At 37.5% G+C, this 16,938-nt stretch overlaps 1 protein-coding gene across 2 annotated transcripts in view; it reads left to right on the forward strand.

Annotated features, from left to right (window-relative positions):
- The first annotated feature begins 277 nt into the window (after positions 1-277).
- Positions 278-16,938, forward strand: part of UBE2E2 (ubiquitin conjugating enzyme E2 E2) — a 387,409-nt gene continuing 370,748 nt past the window's right edge. The window contains exons 1-3 of one of the 2 annotated variants that reach the window (XM_004033725.4): positions 278-525; positions 5,945-6,128; positions 14,486-14,536. In XM_004033725.4, coding sequence (XP_004033773.1) covers positions 5,953-6,128; positions 14,486-14,536 — 227 coding nt within the window. In that variant the 5' untranslated portion in view covers positions 278-525; positions 5,945-5,952. Of the gene's footprint in view, positions 526-575; positions 727-5,944; positions 6,129-14,485; positions 14,537-16,938 lie in introns of those variants that run through there. The other variant, XM_004033726.5, reaches the window with a different exon arrangement.

Genomic DNA, 16,938 nt, shown 5'->3' on the forward strand with positions numbered 1-16,938 from the left:
TCCCTTTAATGCGCGTGCCCGGCAAGGTCCTCGCGTCCCCTCCCCTCAAGCCACCCCGTCAGCCTCGGTTTCCCCCACTTCTCCCCGTCCTTGTCGTTCCTTCCCCGTGGGACGCCCCTCGCTCACCCCCGTCAGAGCCCGGTCTGCGCGCGGGACCCAGCTGTCACTTTACTTTTCCTCGCCGCCTCCCCACCCCCTCTCCCGACCGGCGGGGCAGCCCGCCCGGGCGCGCGCCCGCCCCCGCCCCCTCGCGGCCGCGCGCCGGAGGAGGAGGGGCGGGGGGAGGAGGGAGGCGCGCGGCGCCGCACGGCCGACGTGGGGCTCGCGCTCTCGCGGTCTCTCCCGGGCGGGCGCGCAGGCACGCGCACTCGCGGGTGCGCGCGCGGACGGCCGGGCGGCGGCGGCTCCCGGAGGTGGTGGCTTCACTTTCCAGGACTCAGGGGCAGCCACAGCGACAGCCGCGGGCAGCAGCCTCAGGAGCCGGAGCTGGAACGGCCGGGGGCGGCGGCAGCGGCGGCGCTGAGGGTGAGTCCGGGCGGGCGCGAGCGCGGCGGGGACAGGCGTGGTCGGGTGCGTGGTGCGTGGGTCCGGCTTTCGGTGACTAGACGGTCCGCAGGGGACATCCCGTCCCTGGGGCCTCCCCAGTCTCCCTCCCCCTCGCGCCTGGGCAGCTCTCTCCCAGGGCTTCGGCTCGAGCCTGCGACCTGCACGGACACCCCCACTCAGGTATTCGCTCGGGCCGCGCCGGTGCCTCCCCTCCTCGGGCGTCCTCCCTCTCGCTGGCGTCCTCCTCACTCCCCCGACCTCCCCTCCGCGTCGCAGGTCTCTGCTTACACCGCTCGTGCCCTAGTTCCCTCCTTCCTCGCTCCCCGTGCCCGGTTCCCTACGCCCCCTCCCGCGAGCCTCCTGCCCCCGTTTCTCGCCCTTTCTACCCCTCCCCCTTCTTCCCATCCCCCCCTTCTGCCTCTTCTCTCCCTGTCCTCCTTCTACCCCCTTCCGTTCTCAGTTCCCCATCCTTCTCAACCCTCCCAGCGCCTTCCTTCTCCTAGCCGCATCCTGGAACTAAGTCTTTGCAAAAGTACAGGATAAATGTCACGGTGGAAAGTGCCCGGCTTGATCTTTTGGTATTTTCCCTAATTGCATAATTGCTGCACATGGTGTGTCTCCTGGCGAGTGCCGGGTTTGGCTCCTTCGCCGCCGCACCCCGGTGGCCCGCCCGGAGAAGACCTTGTGGGGTATATTTGTGTGTGTCCTGGTGAGGGGTGTGTGTTGTATTGGTCTTTTGTGATGCCTGGCGCTTGTCACAGTTTGGAACCGAAGCCCATTTTTCTCTGGTCTCTTCTCTGCAGCCCCCACTGGCCTGGTTTGAAACTGGATTCCCTCTGTCCTCTCCCCCTTCCCCCCCACCCCACTTCTCCCCCTCTTTTCTCCGCTCTCTCTCATAATGTTTTGATCTTTTTGCCCTTTACCATTTCTAATGAAGATAAAGCGTGGCTTCTTGTGGCTTTTTTCCCCCACGACCAACCAGAAATGTCCAATCCATCTTCCCTTAAGGAAATTAAGGCTGCTTTAGAAAGACATCATCCTGTGCTCGGTGGCTGTTAGACCCATTTGCATGTTTTCAAGATCATCGTTTTGTATTGTGTATTCTTGAGAGTCTACTAAAATATTTTTATTTAAAAGTACGAAAGGAAGTGCTAGGGTTTACCCTCAAAGTATCTCGCGGTTCTAAAAGATTTTACGCTCTTCTTAGTTTTTAATCCCTGATTTCTTTAAAAAGTATGTTTCTAGATACGTGATAATTCAGTCTGGACTTTGTGAATCTAAATATTTGCCTTTACTACGGCAATTTGGATGCTCCTTGGCTCTTTGGAATTCTGTATGTGGGCTGACGCTGAAATAGAGTGTTTTCATATAATGCCATACCCCATTCTCTTTCCCCTGCAGCACCTTTTACCCCCAAATCAGGTGTTCCACTGTTATTTTCTGCATAAATGTCTTTGCAGTTAAATTTAAAGCTGGATATTGCTGTGTGCATATACTATATATTTATTTTACATTTTAGAAAAGTTTAGAAACATGAGTAGGAAGACAGCAAGATATATATGACAGAATTAAACGCTTTCCTGTTATAAAAGCTTAAATGAACACTTGGTTTTGCAGTTTTATACTAGTAGATACTGTTACAAGGCTTACCTGGATAGTAGGCTGGATTTATGGAATGACTATAGTTGCCTTTATGTAGTCAGTAATATTTCAAGCCAAATCATTTCATTTTTATGGAACATGTGAGTTTCATTCACTGTATGTTGCTAATTTCCAGGACTGTAATTACAACATAGGGTACATAGCTAATACAAGCTTAGACAGTTTGTGTTGAAGAAGTAACAATATGTAAGCCTCTTAATATAGTTTTAGGAAGGACTACTTAATTTATGGTTAAAAATTATATTTTATTTTGAGTTATGAAGTAAGCGTATTTATATCTCTCAATATCTTTGAAAGTATCATTGGAGAGTAGCTGTTTGTTTATAACCCTGGGATTTAAGTTTATCTTCCCTGTAGATGAGATAATCGGATCAGATTAGCTATTTAGGAATTAATTTTAAAATGCTAATTTAAAAGATAATGTTTAAGGGATTTTAATTCAGGAATTTTTATTCATTTGTACTTTAGAGAGACAAGACATCAAGTTTACACTTATGACTAATTAAATTGATTTATAGACTACTTTTTCTTCATAAAAATTCGTTGCACCTGAGTGGTACAATAATTTTTTTCTATGCTTTTTCTGTAATCAAGCATTCAAAAAACAAACCCAGGAGAAATTCCTTTTATTATTGATATTTGAAAAAGAGATGTGAAAACTTTATTTCTAAAAGTTCCTATAGTGGTTATCAATGGCCTCAGATGGATTTATCATTTGTAGGTTAACATTTGGATGAAATATGTCTTAACTCAAAAGTGGGAATAATTCTTTTCCTTAATGTGAAACCAGAAATTACACCTCTGTTGGGGAATTTCTAATAGTATTTTTATTAGTTCTCTAGTGAGACTAATTTTTATTTTAATCTTCCTCTAATATTCGGCAGTAGAAATTTGGGTTTCAGATTATGGCTCAGATCACATCATTGAGTAATCTTTTTAAGTAATTATATAACTATGGCATTCGATAGTATGTAAATGCACATAAATAAGAATATTGAGAAGAATGTGTGGCTTTATAACTAATGTGATACACAACTGAAACTCTCAGCATAGTTTATTAAATCATAGTTAATTAAACTGAAGCTGCAGCCTCAGTATAGAGAATATTATTTCATTCAGGTACCCATATATTTGTCATGGAATGGATTGCTCCTGTTTTAAAATGTATAAAATGATTTCTCACTCATTTCACGTTTCTTAAGGTATTGCTGGCAGCATTTTGCTATATCTGAGCACCTTTCCCTGAGGATTGTTCTCTTTTTCACTCTCATGCATGCCGCCCTATCTGATATGCCATTATGTACATACTTACAAGATTTTAAACTTCTGATATATTTTAACTGAAAGAAGTAAGGTGAAAAAAAATATTAAATCCAAGAATGAGAATTTAGAGTGAAATAAAAATGAAAACAAGCAAGAAATATGTTACGACTTTTAGAGCTAGATGTGAAACATACTGATATAAAATTTCAGTGTTCTATTAAGTGACTTTAGTGCTCATAAAAGATGTCACAGCTGTGGAGACTGGTGCTCTTCATTTACAGAATAGGTAGAAAAGTAGTCAGCTTTTCCGTTAGTATGTTTCAGAGCTGTTGGGGCAGATCTGTTTCTGTTTGGCATGGGGAGCTGTTGGGGTTGAAGGGGTACTGGTGGTGGTGTGTGTGGTGTGTCAGTGAAAGGATTCACTATTTTCTGTTGACTCTTTGTGGCTCTGTGCTTCCTGATGCTTCCATTCTTTTGCAGTGCTTTTTGGTTTGTCTTACAAAAATGTCAGTCCATTAAAGATCGGTGTTACATTGCTTTGGCTTAGAGAAAGCTACAAGTTAAATCTTTAGTAATGATGAATTTTCATCAGTGTCAAATAGCTATCCATTTGGACTAAGTTATAGTAATTAAAAATTTTTGCTTTATTTGAGGTATCTTTACCTGTTCTTATTCTTGATCATATCAGAAACAGTTTTATTTCAAGTTGTAATTTGATTAAGAGTAATCAAAAGGATCCATTTCAAAAGGAATTTGTTCAGTGTACCTATAATTTTTATATTTTTTGCTGTTAATGGTACTTATTAAGTATAGGTATTTTGTTTTTAAAGAGGTGTCTGAGAAGATAGCTATACAGTGCTGAAAGTGATTATTAGGTGACAAAACCATGGTGAGCACAAGGCCTTTTAGAGTCTGGGCATGGGTTTTGTTGGTTCAGTTCTGGATTTGTCAGAACACTTTAAGCTAGTCAGCTCATAAGGGATGTACTCATAGTCGTCAAACTCAGAAATTGATTATGATAGAATGACAGTTGAGGAGAGATACTCCTTTTCACTTACTGGAATTGTTTGTGTCTGCTGTCTAGATTATAACAGCTACCTAAATATCAAGGTATTGAGGAAATTGAGTTGGTAATCAGAACTGCTTGGGGAGCCTGAACTCAGAGCAAAGGGAATTTGAAAGCCTTGAGGGATATTTTAGCCAGACTGGGGGGAAAAAAAAAATCTTCAGTATCTTCATCTCTTGTGAAATATGGTTGCTTTAGTATATAGCTGAATGCTGTCATATGGTTCAATTTTTATTTAGAATCATGCAGTCATGCAGGCCTCTGTGTTCTTCTGTTATCACAAAGGTTACTTACAACAACTTACTAGTTTGGAGAATTTTAACCTTAGCCCAGCCCTGAGGATGTATTGATTGAATAGGGATTTGAAAGTGTCGTCCCATTTTTGTGTTCCCACAACTATTTGTACTAACTTTCGTTTTTGTACTTAGCAAGTTGGCTAGTCGAGGTTTTTCACAGTTGTGGGACCAAAGAGCTTAGCACAGCGCCTGGTAGAGAGTAGACCCTTAATCATTTTTTTCTTATTTTCTGTAACAGCATTATTGATATATAATTCACATACTATAAAATTTACCCTTTAAAAATGTACAACTCTGTAGTTCTTAGAATATTTATTATTAGAATTGTGCAAGATTATCCTTATCTAATTTAAGAACATTTTTATCACCCCACAGGGAAGCATCATACCCATTAGCAGTCACTCTTCACTACTCTCCCCTCACTCCCTGGCAACCACTTACCCATTTTATTTTTTTATTAATTTTTTTTTTGAGACAGGGTCTTGCTCTGTCACTCAGGCTGGAATGCAGTGGTATCAATCATATTTTTATTTTTTCTAGAGATCGAGTCCCGCTACGTTGCCCAGGCTGGTGCTGCCTGAGGTTCCCAAAACATTGGGGATTACAGGCGTGAGGTTCACTACTGAATTTTATGTTTATGGATTTGCCTGTTCAGGACATTTCATATAAATAGTCAAACAGTTTGTGGTCCTTTGTGGCTGGCTTCTTTCACTTACCAGAATGTTTCAAGGTTCATCCGTTTTGTAGCATGTAGACACAGTACTTCATTCTTTTTTATGGCTAACAGTACATTATGTGAATATACTACTATATTTTGTTTATCCGTTCATTTGTTAGTGGATATTTGAGTTGTTTCCAGTTTTGGTTATTATGAATAATGTTGCTGTGAACATTTCATGTATAAATTTTGTATGTTTTCATTTTAGAATACATTTTGAATGGATGAAGGAAAAGTTTTAGCAACTCCCAAAGCTGCATTGTTTTGTAAATGACCAATTTAATCCATTTTATATTGAGATTTACTTGTTTTACTTTGAGGCTCATTCTCTGTGTTCTGGAGGTAGCTTACTGTAGTACAGCTAAATAAATGATTTTTGATTCTTTAATCCAGAATCTAAAATGTCCACTGAGGCACAAAGAGTTGATGACAGTCCAAGCACTAGTGGAGGAAGTTCCGATGGAGATCAACGTGAAAGTGTTCAGCAAGAACCAGAAAGAGAACAAGTTCAGCCCAAGAAAAAGGAGGGAAAAATATCCAGCAAAACCGCTGCTAAATTGTCAACTAGTGCTAAAAGGTACCTCAGTTATTATAACCTTTTTATTGTTGGTATCAATTTATCATCTTAAGTTCTATTTTTCTCTTGCATTTAATCATTTTTTCTGGGATGTCGGCCGTGAACTTCATGGATTTTTCTTTTCCCTTCAAGATGATCTCGTTTACATGGTTTTAACCATAGGGAACTTCAGTATTTAAAGTCAGTTAAATGGCAAGGCAAATTCATAAAATACATTTCCATAGTGTGTTTGTGTGTTTATGTATTATCAGGGAAACATATACAGGGTGTGTATGTAAAATTGCAGTAGTTTCATTTATGGTTACTTGACCATAAATTTTTTTTTTTTTGTTCAGTAACACAGAATAGAGATTAGGAATCTTTGAAGTAGTTACTGAGTGAGTGACAGTTTATTTTCCACTACTCCCAGTTGGTAAGGTCAGAAATGCTGACATTAGCAACAGGTGCATCTCGGTTTCATTACATTAGTCAGTGGATCCATCTTGATACAGATTTTCTCTTTCTCTAGAGAATAGATGGATCTGGAAAGTAGGTATTTGAATGATTTTCTGTTGGTACTCAGTCTCTTAAAATGATTGGCATGTCACTGGACTTAAAGGGAATCTGTTTGATATTGTTACATTATAGAATATCTCTTGGAAAATAATTTGAAAGATAAATGTAATGTCTTTCTGATCCTGTGATTTTATGTTCATGCTTTGTTTTCATATATTTTACATTGACCAAGTCGGAAGTATACATAAAAGCGATCTGTAACTTGTAGGCATAGTGGAATGCCTGAATGTTGCATTACAGCTTTATGTGTTATTTTATGGTGTGGGTTAAGGGGAACTCCTTTCTCAAAGATAAAAAACCATTATTTTGTTCTAGTAGACCTTGTTTTCCTTTGGCTTAGTCAGTCTGCAGGGTTGGAAAGAACCTTCACAGGACCCTTGGTGAGAGATATTGGAGGGATGGTGAGTGGTTATTCCAAGGTACTAGAGTATTCAGTTTCCCTTTCATGGGGGTGTATTGCTGATCTCTGTTGAAGGAGCTGTTTGAAAGTCAGAGAGCCCTGAACTTTAAACTTTGAGACCTGTATACTAGAACATGCTAGGGTGGGGAAGAGGGTTCACTTTGTTTTGCCATCACAACACAATTACTGGAGACTCAGCTGGCTGACCGTTCTGTTGCCAGACCACAACACAAATGACCTGCTTAGAGGTGACCTGGAAAATGGGGGGTGGGGTTAGGATGGATGAGAAAGGTGGGGAATAGAGAAAATATGACATTTAGGTGAAAGAAGGAAGTCGATGTAGGTGGGAAGGAGATGTTCAGGTACAGATGGTAGTTCCATGTAGATGAGGAAAACCTAATTCAGTCCTCAGTGTCTGATTGGGTTTTTACAGGGCCTCTTCAGTTTGTCAGAAAAGGGGAAGGATTGGTTGGCCAGGTCTGTGGGGAATAGGGTTCTGCTGGGCCTGTGCTTTATTCTATGATTGCTAGTTAGCAAAGTCACCTATTGTGGTGAGGCTCTGCCTTTTCCTCTAACTGGGAGCACCACTATAAAATACCTTAAAATCATATTTCTTGGGTGATATGTCAAAGACCAAATTCTGCTTATGAAAGATGTACTGCTTTATGTGTGAACATGAGTTTTTCAAGTACGTGGGTCATCTTTATTTTACTACAGTATATGTAGAAAGTACAGATTATTCAAACCTAATGATAGATTTCACAAGGGAAAAATACAGAAGATATTTTTCTGCACTGTATGTAGGAGATAAAACCTAGTTTAGAGATAATGTATGTGCAGAGCGCAGCGCAGTGCCTCATTGGCAGTAAATAGAAAGTGGTTGTATTGCATTGGTGAAAATAGGAAGTCTCTTTTGAGTTGCTTCCTGGCTGAAAGAATCCCTCCATTGGCAAATTCTTGTGAATCTGTGATTTTCAAATTGTGGTTCAAGATCTTCCTCTAGAAAGGTCTTCAGTTGGTTTTCGGGTGACAGTGTATGAAATGATGTAATTATGTACTATTTTAAATCTAAAAATGCGGCTTCACTACTAATTTTTTAATTTAAAAAACCTTATTTTCCCCTCTCTCTTCCTCCAATTCAGCTGATAGTGAAATTGTTGGTTCTTTGCCATTTCTGCTGAACTTAGGAAAAAAATTGGGAATTATGAGGACAGAGGACCCCACATCTTTTAAGTTCACTGTCATGTCCACAGTGCCTAGCAGAGTACAGTCACAGTATTTATTTACTGGCTGCCTTGGAACCCTGAGCTTCTTATAGGGATCGGATTTTCCATGGATATTAGGATCTTAGTACTAGTGTGTTCAGAAGATTAAAAGTTAGAGGTAGTTTCAAAATAAATTTTATTTCACACTTTTTTGTTGACGATCATTTTTATTCAGATGAGAAGTCTTTCCCAAATAGTGTCATTTTATGAGATAAAGAGTAGCATTGAAGAGCTTGAACTCTAGAGACAGCATCTACATTTGAATCTAGGTTCTAGCATTTAGTAGCTATAGCTCTGTGGTCTTTTTTTTGAGGCAGAGTCTTGCTCTGTCACCCAGGCTGGAGTGCAGTGGTATGATCTCCAGCTCCTGGGCTCATTCAGTCCTCCAGCCTCAGCCTCCCAAGTAGCTGGGATTACAGGGTTGTGTCACCACACCAGGTTAAATTTTTAATGTATTTTTTGTAGGGATGGGAGTCTCACTATGTTGCTCAGGCTGGCCTTGAACTCATGGTTGCAAGCGATCCTCCCGCCTTGGTCTCTCAAAGTGTTGGAATTACAGGCATGAGCCACTGTGCCTAGCCTTTGTGATCCTGATGTATAATTTAACAGCTCAAAGCCTCGATTTCTTCTTTCGTAGAAGGAAGATGATAATGGTACGCTGTTCAGAAGGTTCTTGTGGGGACTAAATGTGATAAAGCATTTATTTGGCACATAGTAAGCTCTCAAAACTGATGCTGTCACTGATAGACTTTATGTCAGTTAAAATCTACAGTGATATTTTTCAAGTCTGTTTGGTACAAACTTTGGAAAAATGTGGTATATGTTAACCTTGGAGGCCTTAATGCTATTGTTAAACTAGAAATACTCAGATGCCATAATTAAATACATTTTGTAGTGACTTAGGAAAAGTGCTTGCACGTAGGTGCTCAGTTATTATATGAAATGTACTATAATTGTAGAATTAATAATTGTAATGCAGTAATTATAGAATTAATAAGCTGGTATAGAACTATGATTTGAAAAATCTCATTTGTGATATTATAGAATAGTGGTATATAATACAGAAAACATTTAAGTGGGTATTTAAACAGCAGTAGAAATTAATTTCTGTCTCAGAGTTAGAAGGAAAGATTACAGTTACATCTTAGATGCATTTTTGCTTTTCTTTGGCAAGAGTTTCTTAAAAAATTGTCATGCTCTTATCACAGCCTGTTCTCTTGATATGTCTATATCACTCGTTATATTTGCAAGTCTGTTGTTGGACTATATCTGCAGTGACAGATTTAGATTATTTTGATTAAATTGACTAGTCAGTTCAATAAAACGTCTATTTTGAGATCTTCATTGAATTTATTCTGCTGCTTTTACGGGTTGATACATCTGTAAATGTGAATTTTAAATCATATTTATTCTAAATTAACTGTTTAGAGTGGACATGTTGATTTTATTTTTGGACATTCAATATGATACTGTTCGAGGTATGGTTTTTGGTTTCAGACTCTAAATTTTTGTTAGGTTGAAAGATTGATTCCACTGTATTCCAGTTTGAACTTTTATCATATGGGCTCGTCTAAGTTTGTTTTCCACATGAGAATGAAATAGTACTTTTGTAGATAATCTTTTGTAATTACTGTATTTTCTTCATTCTAAATGTACATTTTAAAACTTTTTAATGTTTCTGAAATTGGGACACATCTTAAAATGTATGTGCACAATTATTGATAGTGTGTCTTAAAATCAATGATCTTTCAGAATCATAGACATATAGTATATACCACCATTTAGAATGAAACTCTAGACTTCTTATTTGCAATGGCAATGTGTTTTCTAAAGATTGCTTTGACATTTAAAAAATTTTAATAGTTGCATGATGCTTTTTTGAGAATAAGTTCATTTTGGAAGGTTTTCGCTAGGTGATTCAATTGATTAGAATAGGGGTTTTTAGGTTGACTGAGGAATGTAGTCTGTAAGGGAATATAGAAAGTTATCTAGATGAGATGAAGGGTTTTAAAAAAATTCCTGCTAAGAAATTACTTTGCGAATCTGCATATCCACACATTCATGTTGTACTTCGCTCTCAGTAAATTTTTGAATTTTCTTTAACCCAAGAAATGTATGTGTGTGTTTTAAACATGTTAGTACATATACACTGCTTCATTTTTCTGAACCCTTAGCCCAATATATTGATGTTAAAATGAGTGTTTCGTATCTTCTCTGTTCTGTATAATTTTGGTACCATATTCTTCATTTAAGTCTGAATGAATCATGATTGTTATGATTCCCCTCCCCTGCTATTTTTTTAAAGCAAATAGCAGTCCCACACAGTATTCTTAGTGTAGTCTTATCGTTCATTCCTGGAACGGTTAAGGTATAAGGTGGAGTAATATACATTGAAATTTAATTGTGTATTGCTCCTTGACTTGTCTCAGTAACAATGGGCAGTTGCTGACTTCTGTATCATACTAACCTAAGAGGTGGCACTGCCTTATGAAAATTGGAAATTTAGGTGATTGTTGAGGTGATTTTTGTGTAAAATAATTTTGTCTTAAAAGTTCTGATGAGGGAAGTTTTTTTGTTTGACTTAGCAAGATAATAGTTCTCCATCTTTCACCTTACCAGCATAAAATAATTAGCCTTAGTTTTCCTTGCCTTTTAAATGGGGACTGATAAAAGAGAATTCTGTGAGATTTACCTAATCACTTTTAATGGTAAAAGATCGTCATGGGAAAGGTACACTGTAAGTGTGAATTATTGATACTTTTCATTTTTCCTCACCCTAAGAGACAGTGCCTGAAATAGGTACCTTTCTTATCCCACTTGTCAAGGCTGAGAAACTTAATACATACCATAATCACAACTTTTGAGATAGAATTGAATTGCTGTCATTGAAAACAGCAGGACATCTTACAACCGTTTAAATAGCAATTCTTAGTATAATCTTTTCTGTCAAGAGAAATACAACCATTTTAGGTAACAGTGGCTCAAAATATATTATAATATTATTGACTCACTGCTCAGACTTCTTGAATTCATCAGTAAATTGCTTTTTGTATTGAATAATATAGACCTAGAATTATAGGGATCTGGAGTTCAAATTTTATATAGAATTATATGACAGAAAATTATGATTTATCAGTTTTTTTTCCCTTAGAGACAGGGTCTTACTCTTGCACAGGCTGGAGTATGTGGTATGATCATAGATCACTGTGGCCTCAAATTCCTGGGCTCAAGTGATCCTCCTGCCTTGGCCTCCTGAGTAACTGGGACTATAAGCACACACCGCTATGACCAACAGTTTCCTGAATTTTTTGTAGAGGAGTCTCACTGTGATGTGCAGGTTGGGCTCGAATTTCTGGCCTCAAGTGATCCTCCTGCGTCTGCCTCCCAAAGCTCAGGGATTACAGCCATAGCCACCAATACTGAGCCTGGCCCAGGATTTATGAGTTTTTTTTTTTTTTTTTTAAACCTAAAGGGCAGTATAAATATAAAGCAAGATGTGTTGTTTGAAAATTGCAAAGAAGTTTTTTTATGTTAAAAATAGTTTTCTTTGACAGTTTAAGCATGCTTTTTAGAATGCCTATTCTTTTGGTTCTCTTAGTTTAAAAACAATTTTTAAAAGTTGTTTATGTTTCTGATAACAAAGTAAACAGTACATAGATTTTTTTTTTAATGGAAAGTAACGGTTTTTTTATCCACCCCCTGCCCCTAGTTCTCCCAGTTCCATTCCCTTGAAGCAGACTGTTTAGCTGTCTTTGGTCTTACTCCTTCTGTTGGTTTTCTGTACAACTCTTAATAATACACTTATTTCTCATTGAATTGTTAATTGAAGTAATATCTTTTGATTCCCTGCTCTGAAATATGAGGATTTAGTTTGCTTACCTATTCTTCCTTTCTTTTCCTTCCTCCCAGTTAATGATAGTTAAAATTTTTTAAAAAAGATTATTGGTTGCCTTTATAGTCTAAAAATATATATTTAAACTTCTATTTCTTATTCCTGTGAATAACATGTTTTTTATTCTCTACTTTTTAAATTGGGGATAATATCTTCTCTATCCACTTTTAGCTGGTTTATATTAGCTACACTTAATTTTACATCTTCAAGGTTAATAGCATTTACTTTGTACGGTGCAACTAACAACCAATCTTCTATGCTTTGTCTGTAAGTAAAAGACCAATAAATTATACATTTATTATAACTGTAAATATTCAATGCCAGACCAAACAGCATATTACGATTAGATTAACTACAAGGCCAGTGTCATGATCTCTGGGCTTCTCAATGAGTCATAGCATTGAGGCACAATAGATCAAATCTCTCTCTCCCCACCTCACCCCCAATGTCTGATACTTAATTAAAGTTATTTTACATTTTAGTTTGCTTCATATTTCATCTGTGATTTTCTTATGCAGCTTTTTTTCCTTCTGGGATTTCTGATTACTTCCCCCTGTGCCCCTTTAGTAGTCTGTTTTATTGGTATACACTCTGCAGCCCCCTCTTGCCTGTCTCAACCTGTTTGATTTACACCCATTTGTTTTGTCTTGCAGAAATGTATTGAAATTTCTCACTCATTGGTGACTACCACCCTTCTCTTTGCTGTTTATTCCTTTTTGCATTTTCTGTATGTCCCCTACCCACCCAGTGGGGTCCTGAATGAGTGAGAGGTGAAAGTGTGTGTGCCTAGTTGGCCATCTTTAACCTGGACTTAGCCATTGAGTTTTGAAGTGTCTGTTGTATACTTTTGTGTGAAATCCATAAAATATCTTCTCCTATATCAAATCTTTGAGACTTCTGTCATTTAAATATGGGCAATATGTACTTTGTATACATATAAATACTTCACAGAATCCATATTAGAAGGAAGTTACAGTGTGTTAAAAGAGATCACGGTGTTTGTTCTAGTTAACTTCTGTTTTACAGGACGGAAAACTGAGGCACAGGGAGAGAGAGCAAGCATGTGTGAGCAGTATTCTTGCCCAGGGACTCAATTTAATGGCCTAGCAGAATTACAATGACATTTTTTTGACTTTGAATTTCTTAGCCGTGCTCTGATTTATAATGCCTCGCCAACGTTGAATCACGTGGTTTAGAGAAGTCAAAATTATATTAGTAGCATGCAGTTCCTTCGGGAAGTTGATACCAATTCTATTGGAGGGATCCCATTTATTCTAGTAGTTTGTTGTCTTGAAAAAGAAGTAGAATGAAATTGTTTGAGTTTAAATATTTTTGCTCAAATTCTTGTTTTGTTTTTTAAAGATACTTTAATCAGTTATTATTGATATACTGTCACAGTAATTACCAGACAACAGGCATCCAGCTATTAATAACCCCATATTTAAGAACCAAGGCAAAGGAGAAGAAACGGTTTTGAGAATTTTTTGGTATTTGATTTAACAAAGCCTACATTTAATAAGGTATGAATGATAGTTAAGGGATTGCCAAGTATAGTCTTAGAAAACAGTGGCGCACTTTCAGCCTTTTTGTATGTACATAGGATGTTAGATGCTGTTAAAAATAAAAGTAGAATGTAACACATGAGGATAGAGCAGGCTTAAATTTTTTTTTTTGCATGAAGCTCATGCAATGACATTAATTGCTTATGTAATATTAAGGTAGTTCTAGCAGATGAAATAGTGTTAAACTTCAAAGTCCCAACCTGCTCCAAATTAGAGGCTCCAGGAAGGAATACCATATGCATCTTGATGGCAGTTTCAGGTGTTGGAATGAGATCCCGAATCATTTGATTCTATCAGTCAGGATGCTTGGATTTAACTTAATATCAGCTTTCCATCCTGTATGGGAATGCTCTAATACAAAACAGAAGTTAAAATGACCCATGAATGGTGTGGCAGAAATTTCCAGCTTTAGAAATTTTAATTAGTGCTGTCAGTGGTTCAGTGAAGTCGTAGTGTTCCTTCCACAGGTTGCATGCACTGGTAGTCTCATCCTTTAGATGCATCCTCAAAACCCTGGCAGAAATTGCAACTTTATTGTTTGTTGGATGTGATGCTTTATACAGTATTAGTATTTCAAACTAATATACCAAAGGGAAATGTTATTAAAATGTAACGTTTTAATGAAATAAATTGTTAAGAGTGAAGATATTTTTAACATAATGTTCTTTGTCTTTATTTTAAAGAATTCAGAAGGAACTTGCAGAAATCACATTGGACCCTCCTCCCAACTGTAGGTAAGTACTTATGGTTTTTTATTTACTTGTATCTTTTGCAGAAGGTGCATTTGAACTGTTGGTTTTATATGCAGCTGTTGTTGTAGTCTGATTAATTAGTAAAAACATCATTGTTGTTTGAACTTAAGTGACTGTGGAAGACAATGGTTTTTGTCATCTCTGTGCAGAAATGGAATGTTCAGCAAGTATGTTTGTAGTGGTTGAACGGATTTGCCAAAAGTAGTGTAATGCAATAACAGTAAGACAATGAAATTATAGGGTAACAAATACACTATTACATTTTAGTGGAAGAGGTGTTAGGGCCTTAAGTGGTTTTTTTAATGATAGAATAATAGCATGGCTAAAATATGTGCTATGTTGTATTGTTATCTTGTTGGAATTTGATTTTTAAAAATGCAGACAGATTAAACAGTGTTTCTTCATGGTTTACATTATTTCTTGTCATTGGTTGTGACTAGGTAAGAATGGGTGATTTGAGGCAATGATGTTAAATGTAAAACTCTCTCTACCTTTATGATCATGACCTCGAATTTTCTGGTCAGTGTTTACTTTTAGGAAAGAAAAGTGCTTACCTGGAAATGGTTAATGTTATAAAGATACATGGACAAAGAGGAGAAAAATAACCTCTTACCTTATGCTGCTGCTTTGGGTCTGGTGCAGTAGTTAGAAGATGGCTGTTTGGTTATTTTTAAGACACTTATTTCTGTTTTGAGATGAGATCAGCATTGGAACCAGGCCAACCTGGAGTTTTTCTGGTTTAAAATGATAATCTTATGCATTGAAGGTGAGAGGGCCGATTAAATAAAAATTTTCCCAACGTTGAATGCAGGTGGAATTTATTGCTTGGTATGATTTCTGAGTTTACTGATCTTACTTTTATGTAAAAACAAAGATAACAATTTTGTGTAGGAAAAATTCTAATAGGACTTACTTTGTGGTGAATCTAATATGGTTCTTCAAATGAATCATATACAGTTTATAAACTTACAGTAATAATATTCAAGGAATGTTTTCACTCAAATAGAACAAATATTTCTTTGTTAGGTAAAACCGTTTAACGTAAGACTTTTTGTCACTCTTAGGACTGTATTACATCAAAGCCGTTTCAGATGGCAGATCATTGTTTAGCTTTTGGTGGTCAATGATTATAAATGGATGGATTTGTGGAAAAACCCCAGTTTGAATTAAATCTAACATCCTTTGTTTCTTAGGATAGTATTTGTTTTAATGGTCTGAATCTTTAAAAAACCCGTATTATTAATATATTACATATATTATTTTTGTAACCGTTTTTATGAACAATTGAACTGATAAATAAGTGAACTTTATACACTTCTTTGCTTGAATTTTGACAACCCCAATCATTGGCAAAATAAACAACTTTGTTTTAATAAGTTTGTTTAAGGCTCATTTTTAATAAATGAAATCCACATACAGTATCATGTGATGTAGACTGCAATTTTGCTATTAGATAACTGGGGAAAGGAACTATATAAAGGTTATTATTTAAATAAACTAAAATAATTGAACCATAGTTCTGTTAAAAGTAAAAGAAACGTTTAACTATAGTGTCATCTGAAATTTGGAGGTTTACTTTGTCTTTGAGCCTTAGTGACATCATTACTAGTTCATATGTAAGCTCTTCATAAATAGAGCAAAATGTATATTACAGGTTTTAATTTTTAAATGTAGAAGTCACACATAATAAGCCCTTCAAACAGTTTCAGGGAAGATATCTACTTTAGTTAATTTTCTGACTTGGGAATTTGTAAGGAAACTCACTTGTGGGCTGAGGATTGGATAGCTGATAAGTTTGCTTTAGAAGCTAGGTCTGCAGTGCAGTGGCTTTAGCTCCTTTTATTGATTCTAAAACAGTTGCTTGGACTGGGTCAGGCAGAGAGAAAGGTTATTTACCTTCATATGGCACTCCCTTTGGCAAGCAAAGGATCCTCTGTGCTGTAGCTGATAGAAAATGTAAAACTAGTGAATCAACACTTATCAGTGTGCTTGTGTTACTTAATATGGATGTTTGGTGTGCTTATTAAGTGCATCACTGTGGTCTTTGGACTGTTTGGTGTCAAATATTTGGTTGTGGTTTGTAGTTAATCTGCCCATCTGTATTTCGGTGAAAATGTGGTTACCATCTTCAGAAAGAGGTTAGATCGTAGTGTTAGTTTGGCTTATTTTTGGTCAAAGTTAACAGTGCTTTTGTGGTTGATTTTTACAAGTTCTGCACTGCCTGCATTGGCCTAATGACTGTAATGGATTAATTTATCAAAATAGAGCAAATTAAAGTTATCTGCCTAATAGAAGTCAGAGTCCTTAATCAGTTAAGTCATATCTCATTTCAGAAGAAAGCATCCCCTTACTCTGCTCCCTTTGTGGATTACCTCTCCTATCAC

The sequence above is a fragment of the Gorilla gorilla genome, chromosome 2, assembly GCF_029281585.2.
Source record: "Gorilla gorilla gorilla isolate KB3781 chromosome 2, NHGRI_mGorGor1-v2.1_pri, whole genome shotgun sequence".
NCBI classification, from domain to species: Eukaryota; Metazoa; Chordata; class Mammalia; order Primates; family Hominidae; genus Gorilla; species Gorilla gorilla.